The sequence below is a fragment of the Balaenoptera acutorostrata genome, chromosome 8 (assembly GCF_949987535.1).
Source record: "Balaenoptera acutorostrata chromosome 8, mBalAcu1.1, whole genome shotgun sequence".
Lineage (NCBI taxonomy): Eukaryota > Metazoa > Chordata > Mammalia > Artiodactyla > Balaenopteridae > Balaenoptera > Balaenoptera acutorostrata.
In genome coordinates, this window is record NC_080071.1 from 96,495,278 (window position 1) to 96,505,986 (window position 10,709).

At 55.2% G+C, this 10,709-nt stretch overlaps 1 protein-coding gene across 6 annotated transcripts in view; it reads left to right on the forward strand.

Moving 5' to 3' along the window:
• Positions 1 to 751: 751 nt before the first annotated feature.
• The window catches only part of TMEM177 (transmembrane protein 177), a 20,686-nt gene continuing 10,728 nt past the window's right edge, over positions 752 to 10,709 (forward strand). Inside the window, exons 1-2 of one of the 6 annotated variants that reach the window (XM_057551704.1) lie at positions 752 to 852; positions 2,356 to 3,353. In XM_057551704.1, coding sequence (XP_057407687.1) covers positions 2,378 to 3,313 — 936 coding nt within the window. In that variant the 5' untranslated portion in view covers positions 752 to 852; positions 2,356 to 2,377 and the 3' untranslated portion in view covers positions 3,314 to 3,353. Of the gene's footprint in view, positions 909 to 2,355; positions 3,354 to 10,104; positions 10,428 to 10,709 lie in introns of those variants that run through there. The other 5 variants (XR_009009100.1, XR_009009098.1, XR_009009099.1 and 2 more) reach the window with 5 other exon arrangements.

The following is a 10,709-nucleotide window of genomic DNA, read 5'->3' on the forward strand; positions in this document are numbered from 1 at the left end:
TGCCCTGTAATCCATCATTCCCCAGGTTCTTATCCCTATATTTATTTCCTGTTTATCCCCTAATCTAGTCCCAATCACCCATCCCTTGCAGGCGTCCCAAACTTCGCTGTGACTTTACAATGTTTGGTCCATCACCAGCAAATTGCCCACACCTTCACCTGTACGTCAGGGGTCCACAGACCTTTTCTGCAAGGGGCCAGAGAGTAAATGTTTTAGGTTCTCTGGGCAGACTGTCTCTGTCCTCGGGGAAAGCAGCCACAGACAGCGCGAAAAGGAAAGGCCTAGGAGCAGGCAGGGCTGACCCCTGACCCTCTCCCAGAGCAGCTGCTGCTCCGTGGAGTGTACAGTGCGGATCACCTGGGAGGAGCCGGGGGCAGAGGCCATGGTAATAAAAATCCAGCTCAGAGCCCCCGCCAGCAGAGAGTGCTTCCCGACGGGAAAGGACGGGACCCGGCGGTAGGACGGAGCCTGGGCTCCGACGGGGGCTCCGCCAATGGCTGCCTCCTAACCCACGCGGAGACGCTGGTCCTTCCAGAGCGAGACGCAGCGGTCCAGGCCACCGGTGTGGAAGGAAACTCAGCCCCGCCCCCGAGTGTCCCACCCCTTCGTCTCCGCCCTCGGGGCCCCGCCCCCAGAGCCGGGCCGGCGTGCTTTGCGTCCCGGCCCCGCCCCCAAGAGTCCCGCCCTTTTGCCTCCGCTCCCGGGGCCCCGCCCCCAGAGCTGGGCCGGCGTGCTTTGCGTCCCGGCCCCGCCCCCAAGAGTCCATCCCTTTTGCCTCCGCCCTCAGAGCCCCGACCCTAGAACTGGCCGGTGCGCACGTGCTCGGCGTCCCGGGCTGCGGCAGAGGCGGAGGTGAGCGCGCGGACCGGGCCGGGCCGACGTGCGGCTGCGGGCGGGCTCCCTCGGAGGTGTGTTCCAGCCGCGGGGCGTAGCCTAGGGGTTGGGCGTGGAGCGAGGGTCCTGCGGCCCCTTCTCGCCCGGCTGCCCGCAGGATGGGCGGCACCACCCCCCAGGCGTCCGTGGAGCGCGCGGCCTTGGCGCTGGTGGTCCTGGGGGCGTTGGGACCTTCGCCTGGCCCCTTTCTTTCCCGGCCTCAGTTTCCTCGTTGGTGAAAAGGCCCAAGTGATGTGACTCCTCTGCTGCCCCCTTGTTTGCAGCAATTAGTTTGCTAATTAAACATTTCTCGGACAGGAGGACAGTAAGCTTCAGCTAAAGTTAAATAATTGTGAATTTTTACTGAAATATTTTCGGATGAAATAATAGGATCCCCCGAATGTGTTTCAAAATAAACCAGTTGGAGGGGAGTATGTGTGGGATTAGAGGCAAAGCAAGACTGGCCATGACTTGATAGATTGAAGTTAGTTTATGATATACTATTTTGTCCACCTTTCTGTGTGTTTGTAATTTATCATCAAAAATACTCTATAGTGAAAAATCTGCTGTGGACGCCTGTGTTCAAATACTGGGCCTGTATTAGTCTGCTAGGGCTGCAGTGACGAGAACTGGGTGAGAGACGTGTCGTTCAAGGTGTCAGCAGGGCTCGTTTCCTCTGAGGCCTCTCCCACTGGCTTGTAGACGGTCACCTTCTGGCTCGTGTCCTCGTGGTCCTTCCTCTGCGTCTGTGTCCTAGTGTCCTGTTCTCATGCGGGCACCAGTTATATTGGATTAGGGCCCATCCCAATGACCTAGTTTTAACTTAATTGCCTCTTTAAAGATCCTATGTCTAAATACAGTCACATTCTGAGGTCCTGGGGGTTAGGGCTTCAGCGTATGAATTTGGAGGGACACAATTCCGCCCACAGCACGGCCCCTTTACTAGTTTGGGATTTTGACCAATTAGCCTGTCTGTGCCTCGGTGTTCCCTGCTTTAAAAGAGGGACGATAGTAATAATGAGTCACAGAGGTGTAAGGAGCCGGTCATTAAATAATGTCTGCAGAGCTCTCAGAAGTGTGTCGAGCATGTAGCAAGTACTGAGTGAGCGGAACGTGCTTCATGTGTCAGTCAGTGACCGTGCTCAGTAGGGGTGGGTGGTGGAGTGAGGGGTTGGTTGCTTGGTGCTGTGCCTAGCCAAGGGCATCAAAGTTGTAATCACAGCCATTCCCTCAAGGGTGTCTGCACCTTGCCGGGCACCGATTGTTGCGTGTGTGTTCACTGAGAGCAGACACCCTCTGGTGGGCCGCTGTCACATGCCCGTCTGACCCGTGGGGAGGGCGATGCAGAGGCAGAGCTGGAGCCTGTGCTCTGACTACCGTGCGTGCGTATGGCTTCGGTTAAAGCGGATGTGGCCCTGGGGGTGTTCAGTCTGCAGGCAGACCCGGGGAGCTGTTGGCTCACTTCTCTTTCTCTTGGCCCAGGTTTACAGAGGTGGCAGCCCTCATGGCAGGTCCCCTGTGGCGGGCCACAGCCTTTGTGCAGAGACACAGGACGGCCCTGTTGGTGGGTTCCTGTGCAGGCCTGCTTGGGGCTCAGCTCTCGTACCACCTCTTCCCGGATCCTGTGGTCCCGTGGCTGTACCAGTACTGGCCTCAGGGCCAGCCAGCCCCCCTGTCCCCAGAGCTGCAGAGCCTGTTCCAGGAGGTGCAGCAGGACATCGGGGTCCCCTCGGGCCACCGCTTCGAGGCCTTCACCACCTTCACCTTCCAGCCTGTGAGCGCCGGCTTCCCGAGACTCCCTGCTGGGGCCGTGGTGGGCATCCCCGCCAGCTTCCTGGGTGGCCCAGTGACCAACGCTGACCGGCCTGTGGTCGTCCACGGGCAGCGAGTGGACTGGCAGAGCCCAGCGGGCGCCCGGCTGAGAGATGCCCTGACCCTGTCCCACGACGCCCAGAAGTTCGCCTTGGCCAGGGAGGTGGTGTACCTGGAGAGTGGGGCGACCGCCCTGCAGGCCCTGCCGGCCCCCGCCTGCCTGGTGGGCACCTGGGCGCTGGGCGTGGGGGCCAAGCACGCCCTGGGGCTCTACGGAGGCCCCATGAACTTGCGAGCTGCTTTCAACTTGGTGGCGGCAGTGGCGGGCTTCGTGGCCTATGCGTTGTCCACGGACTCTCTCACTCACGCCCTGGAAGCCTGGCTGGACCGCCGCACGGCCTCGCTGTCTGCAGCCTATGCCCGGGGCGGGGTGGAGTTCTACGAGAAGGTTCTGTCGGGCAACCTGGCCCTGCGCGGCCTCCTGGGCCGGCCCGGGGAGAAGCTGTACACGCCCAGCGGGAACGTGGTTCCCAGACACTGGTTCCGCATCAAACACCTGCCCTACACGGCCCGCCGGGACTCGGTGCTGCAGGCGTGGAGGGCGGCGCTCGGCCCCAGCAGCCCCTGAGGGCCTCGTGGCAGGGGCGGTTCTAGCTGGAGCAGGTACCACCCCGCCCTGGACTGGGGGGGAGGGGAGGGAGGAGGGGGGCGGGGGCGCTCCTGGGGCCTCTGCGCCCGCAGCCCGGTGTCAGCAGACCCGCCGGCTGCGCAGCTCAGCAGCCCAGATTGTCCCCCAGCCACCGCTTTTGAGCTCAGTGACCTCGGACACGTCCCTTTATGAATCTGAGCCTTGGTTTCCTGCACTGTAACGGGGGGTGATGGGGACTCCCCGGCGGGATCGCGGGGTTGCGTGGGGGCCGTTACGGAAGGGCCTGCGGGTGTGCCGTAGACCAGCGGAAGGCTGTCTTCCGGCCTTTTCCGGACGGCGTTGCCGGTCAGGCCGCACGTCACCGCCAGAGGCGTGTGCAGGAGGCGACGGCCTCTCGCGGCAGGAGTCACCCCGTAGTTTGCCTGGCGGTCACATCCCGACCTCCTCCCGCGGTGGTAGAGGTTAAAGGCTCTGAGAGGCCAAGATGAGGAGCCGCTGCGGGCCCAGGGCTGGGAGACGGAGCTGGCGGTGGGGCTGTGAGGGACGCGTACCCGGCGCAGGCGGCAGCTCGCAGAGGGCCGGGCGCCCCGCAGGCCTGGTGGGCGGGGCCCCAGGAGGGCCCCTGGGCCGGCCGGGGAGAGAAGGTGTTGCTGGAGCCCGGCGAGACCTCCTGGTAGGAGCTCTGGCCGAGGGAGGGGAAGGAACAGGCCTGCCAAGCCGAGGCTATGGACGCCAGCGCACACAGCGGGCTTGGGGAGGAGAGGGCAGTGAGGGGAGATGGGGGGGGGGCGAGCTTGGCTCACCGGGCGGTGAGGAGAGCGGAGCGGGGCAGGTGGGCAGTGGGCCAGGCCTGGGGTCCCACGCGGGACCCAGCGGGGGCTGCGGCCTTGCCCGCTTGTCTGCCTCTAGCCCTCTGGTGGTGGATAAAGCAGACCCTACTTTTTTTTTTTTTTTTTTAACATCTTTATTGGAGTATAATTGCTTTACAATGGTGTGTTAGTTTCTGCTTTATAACAAAGTGAATCAGTTATACATACACATATGTCCCCGTATCTCTTCCCTCTTGCGTCTCCCTCCCTCCCACCCTCCCTATCCCACCCCTCTAGGTGGACACAGAGCACCGAGCTGATCTCCCTGTGCTGTGCGGCTGCTTCCCACTAGCTATCTGTTTTACATTTGGTAGTGTGTATATGTCCATGCCACTCTCTCACTTTGTCCCAGCTTACCCTTCCCCCTCCCCATATCCTCAAGTCCATTCTCTAGTAGGTCTGCGTCTTTATGCCCGTCTTGCCCCTAGGTTCATATCCTTTTTTTTTTTTCTTTTTTAGATTCCATATATATGTGTTAGCGTACGGTATTTGTTTTTCTCTTTCTGACTTACTTCACTCTGTATGACAGACTCTAGGTCCATCCACCTCACTACAAAATAACTCAATTTCGTTTCTTTTTATGGCTGAGTAATATTCCATTGTATATATGTGCCACATTTTCTTTATCCATTCATCTGTCGATGGACACTTAGGTTGCTTCCATGTCCCGGCTATTGCAAATAGAGCTGCAATGAACATTGTGGTACATGACTCTTTTTGACCTATGGTTTTCTCAGGGTGTATGCCCAGTAGTGGGATTGCTGGGTCATATGGTAGTTCTATTTTTAGTTTTTTAAGGACGCTCCATACTGTTCTCCATAGTGACTGTATCAATTTACATTCCCACCAACAGTGCAAGAGGGTTCCCTTTTCTCCACACCCTCTCCAGCATTTATTGTTTGTAGATTTTTTGATGATGGCCATTCTGACTGCAGACCCCACTTTTGATCCTTGGGCAGGAGACCCCAGCAGGAAAGGTGAGGAGGGTTGTGATGAGCAAGCCAGGCTCACCTGGTCATTTATGTGTTCTTTTTTTTTCTTGTTAATATTTATTTATTTATTTGGTTGCACCGGGTCTTAGTTGTGGCAGGTGGGCTCCTTAGTTGCAGCACGTGGGCTCCTTAGTTGTGGCACACAAACTCTTAGTTGCAGCATGCACTGGAGGGGAGGAACAATCTAGTTCCCTGACCAGGGATCGAACCCGGGCCCCCTGCATTGGGAACGCGGAGCCCCATCCACTGTGCCACCAGGGAAGTCCCTCATGTGTGCTTTTTTTAAAAATTTATTTTATTGAAGTATAGTTGATTTACAATGTTGTGTTAATTTCTGCTGTACAGCAAAGTGACTCAGTTATACATATATACATTCTTTTTTTATATTCTTTTCCATGATGGTTTATCACAGGATATTGAATATAGTTCCCTGTGCTGTACAGTAGGACCTTGTTGTTTATCCATCCTATATGTTTAATAGTTTACATCTGCTAATCCCAAACTCCCAGCCCCTCCCCCTTGGCAACCACAAGTCTTTTCTCTATGTCTGTATGTTTCTGTTTTGTAAATAAGTTCACTTGTATCATTTTTTTAGACTCCACATATAAGTGATATCATATGGTATTTGTCTTTCTCTGTCTGACTTACTTCACTTAGTATGATATTCTCTAGGTCCATCCATGTTGCTGCAAATGGCATTATTTCATTCTTTTTTATGGCTGAGTGGTATTCCATTGTATACATGGACCACATCTTCTTTGTCCATTCCTCTGTCCATGGACATTTAGGTTTCTTCCATGTCTTGGTTACGGTGAATAGTGCTGCTGTGAATATTGGGGTGTATGTAATCTTTTCAAATCAGAATTTTCTCAGGGTATATGCCCGGGAGTGGGATTGCTGGATCATATGGTGACTCTTATTTTTAGTTTTTTGAGGAACCTCCATACTGTTCTCCACAGTGGCTGCACCAATTTACATTCCCACCAATAGTGTAGGAGGGTTCCCTTTTCTCCACACTCTCTCCAGCATTTGTTATTTGTAGACTTTTTAATAATGGCCATTCTGACCAGCATGAGGTGATACCTCATTGTAGTTTTGATTTGCATTTCTCTAATAACGAACCACGATGGGCATCTTTTCAAGCCATTCATGTATTCTTTTTGTTGGTGGTTATGTTTTCCCTGGAAGAGTTGAATAATTCAGGCCTGGTGCCAGTGTAACTCGGGACAAAGGGATTAAGCCACACCCAGGAAGGGCACAAAGCCAGCCCGGGAGGCCCACTCGTCCCTGCAGAAGACTGTGGATGGAGAGAGCAGGCAGGGGTGGCCTGATTCCTGCTGGGTCCTTGACCGTGGTCTGGGCTCAGCACTCCGGCCCCATTCTGGGTGAGCTGAGGGTCCCTGCCCTGGGCCCCGGCAGACAGGTTTCTGAGGGCAGAGCACCCGCTCTCCCAGGGCCCCGGGCGGCACGGGGCCCCACCTGGCTGCTCTCAGTAACGCAGGAGCCGGGAGGCCGGCTGCTGCGTCCAGGTGGGAGGGTAAGGGGCCCCAGCGTGGGTGGGGCTGGGAGGCGACCCCCTGAGACGGCCCCTTAGTTGGCTCTGTCTACCCCAAGTCACCAACTTTGTCTCTGCTCCGGGGCTGTTCCCAGACCTCACACGCTTCCCGCGGCCCAGCTCCAAAGCTGGGCTGGCCGCAAGCCCCGACTCCCCGCATCCCCGCATCCCCGCCATCCAGCTCAGGCCCGTCCACTCCCAGGCAGAGCTCCCCCGCCGCAGCCCTGGCAGGCAGCTGCTGCTGAGAACTTGCTCTGGGCTGGACCTCCCCGCACTCACCCCTCCATCCCACCTCGTGTCTAAACCAGGGCCCCGCCTCGTGATGTCCCTGCCCAGCGGCTGTCGGCTCCATCCCTGCCTTCCCCAAGCAGTTCCTCACCGTTCCTGGCCGTTCCTGGGCTTCCTGGCCGTTCTCCCCACCTCTCCCAGCTCTTAGAAGCTCAGGTGTGACTGGGTTCTCTCCTGCTTAAAACCCTTTGCAGGCATCCCTTTGTTTTCGGCCTAAGCCGAGCCTCCAAGCCTGGGCCCGCTCTGTGGAATCCGGCCCTACAAGCAAGTGGGTTCCTCGACTGCCCTCCCCCTCCCCACATGGGCCTCCGTCTGGACCCTCTCTGCTGGCCTGCCCTGTGCTGGATTTTTAGGTGCTCCCTCTGCAGGAACCCTCAGGGACCGAGCCCACCGCGCCCTGCACCTCTTCCTAGCCTCTGCTGCCCACGGTAATTAAGTAATTAAGGGAGCGTGGCTTAGCATCTCCTCTGCTGAAATGTACTGTCTGCAAGGGCAGCGTTGTGTGTCCCGTTGACAGCTCTGGACTGAGGCTCTCCGCGTTTTTGAATAAATGAACAAGGCTCTTAAGCTCCGACACACAAGGGCCCGGCTCCTTAGGGTCTCTGAGCAATTAGAGTACGGCTGGCTGGATGCCCCGGGTAAGGCCATTATGAATCCTGTGACCCTGTCCTAAAGAGGCTTTAGGGGAGGCTGACCCCCCCAAATTCTGTGATATTTTGTGCCCCTACAAGCAGTTCAGGGTTGATCCCAGAAAGGCTTTGCAGCTGGGCCAGGTGGCAGGAAGTTACCCTGTAAACGCTGCCCTGCGTGTTTCCTTCTCAGAAGCCTGCTGCGGACCGTAGTCACCACTGCTCTGCGTGGGGCCCCAGAGAACGCTGTTCTAGTGTGTTTTGTCCCACACACGTTCATGGTTCTCAGAGCTACATCAGCGCGCAGGCACTCCCCCCTTCCCCCGACACGGTCAGAATACGGGGAAGGGAGTCCCAGGGTCCCGGTGCTGGCACTGGCCCTGCCCCTCCCTGACCCTAGCAGGCTCCACTGCCTCTGCCCCCACCAGCCAGTGTCCACGATACAGGGCCGCGTGCAGCACGCCTGGAGCTGGGCGCATGCATGTGGGCTCCTGGTCTCCACGTGTGCACGTGTCAGAGGCTAGGTCCCAGATGGGTGCGTGGTCCTCACCCCGTGAGACCTCCTGCCTGCTGCATCCCCGGAGCCATGTTTATGGGGCCTTTATTGGGCACCAGACACTGTGCTAGGTTCTTAGAGGTATTTTTTTTAATTTACGCCCAAATTGGAACACTGTGCTAGGTTCTTAGAGGTATTTTTTTAAATTTACGCCCAAGTTGGTAACATCCTTTTGATTTTGCAGGCAAGCAAATAGCACAGAAAGGTGAAGAAATTTGCCCTAAATCTCAAAGCTTTGTAAGTGGCAGAACCAGGATTTGAGGCTGGCAGTCTGGCCCCAGATCCCTTTCTCAAAGCCCTGGACTTACACTGTCCTGTTGACCCTGAGGGCTCCGTGGTGCAGACTTGTACTGTGGCCTCTCTAGCCTTTCTCCCCATGCCACTGAGAGGTGACTTTGCAGCCTCCCCTCTTTTATCAGGAAAAAGTGGTCCCGAGCCGAGCCTTCTGGAACTTCCAGGGGAGACCCTTCCAGCTAGCTGAAGAGGGGCCTGCCCAGTCCGTCACGCTTAGGGCTGCGGTGGGGATGGGGCGGAGGGGAGGGCTGTTACAGAGCCTTAGGAGGCCCCAGCTGAGGAACAGGGGTGCTTAGGAGGTAGAGAACACGGGGGCCGCAGCCAGGGTGGGCTCGAGTCCTGGTCCTGCCGCTTTCGCGGAGTGACCCCGAGCAAGGGACTTCACACCTCTGGTCCTGAGTTTCCTGTCTGTACAATGTGGACGTTAATGTGTATCGTGCAGCATTCTTCTGACAAGGAAAGTAAAATAAAACTTGCAAAATGTGAATCCCAGACAAGGTTTACAGTAAGCTTTAAAAGAAGATTGGTTCCTAAATGTTAGTGCTTTTAAGCGGTCCAGGTAGCAGGGTGTTCAGGTCTTGCAGTTGTGCCCAAATACCAGCAGTTTCTTGTGGCTGGAACCCTCCCAGGGAGCCCTCACCACCTCACACAGGGCTCCACTTCAAGCTCTCAGAGCCCCGGTGGGGGCAGGTCCCTACCTTGCCCTCAGCTGATGCCTTTTGGGAAATTACTCAGCAGCAGCTGAGAGCAAAGGACCCAGGGGGCCCTGGGGAGACAGCGAACTGGAGAAGAGGGCATTAAAATAAGAGATAGTGCGGTTTTTTTAATTGAAGTCCAGTTCATTTACAATGTTGTCTTAATTTGCGCTGTACAGCAAAGTGATTCACTTTTTTATATATATACATTCTTTTTCATGTTCTTTTCCACTGTGGTTTATCACAGGATATTGAGTATAGTTCCCTGTGCTCTGCAGTAAGACCTTGTTATTATCCATTCTCTGTGTAATAGTTTGCATCTGCTAACCCCAAACCCCCAGTCCAAGCTTCCCCCACCCCCTCCCCCTTGGCAAACACAAGTCCGTTCTCTATGTCTGTGAGTCTGTTTCTGTTTCATAGATAAGTTCACTTGTGTCATATTTTAGATTCCACATATAAGTGATATCATATTTGTCTTTCTCTGTCTGACTTACTTCACTTAGTATGAGAATCTCTAGGTCCATCCATGTAGCTGCAAATGGCATTATTTCATTCTTTTTTATGGCTGAGTGGTATTCCATTGTATACGTGCACCACATCTTCTTTATAAAATGGGAGATGGTCTTTTACACCTACTGTGCAGGTAATGTTTAAATTCTAGAACTTTCTGGATGAGTGAGGGTGTGGTAAAGTCGGTACAGCGTGTGCCCTTGGGGACACTGTAGGAAGCAGCCTGCAGGGTGGCCCCCAGTGGTCTCTGCTCCTGCTGTTCTCAGCCTGTGTCATCCTTTCCTCTTGCTCCTCTTGGTTCAAAACAACAGAATAAGGCAAGTGTGATTATGTTACAAAAGACTGTGGCTTCCGTCTTACTAGCAGACTGTTATCTTCTCAGATACGTGTTTTGATGAAGCGTCTTGCCGTGCTGGACAGGCCCACGTGGCACGGAAGTAAGGGCCGCCTCTGAGCCACAGCTGGCGGAGCAGTGAGGCCCTCAGTCCAGCAGCCCACAGGGAGCTGAATCCTGACAACAGCCGTGTGAGCTTGGAAGAAAATCCCTCCCCAGTCAGGTCTCAGATGAGACCCCAGCCTTGGCCGGCGCCTTCACTGCAGCCTGTGACACCCCAAAGCAGAGGACACAGCTAAGCTATGCCTGGATCCCCAACCCACAGAAATACTGAGACGGTCTGGTGGGTTATGTTAAGCCTTCGTTTTATGGTAATGTTTCATGCACAGTAGGTAACTGACGCACATGGTTAATTGACATGCTATGTTTAGGAAGCAATTTAGCAAAAGTTGACACGGCCACATGGGTAACTTCAAACCTAGAAATTCATTCTAGAGCCATCGTCCAGCAGAGACTAAATCAGATATGCCCAAAGATGTGCATAAGAGCACTACCTATAATATAAAAAAAATAGGGATAATGGAAATACTGAAAAATAATGACTTAGGAAACTTTGGTATATTCATTTGTTGAATATTGTTCAGTCACTAAAA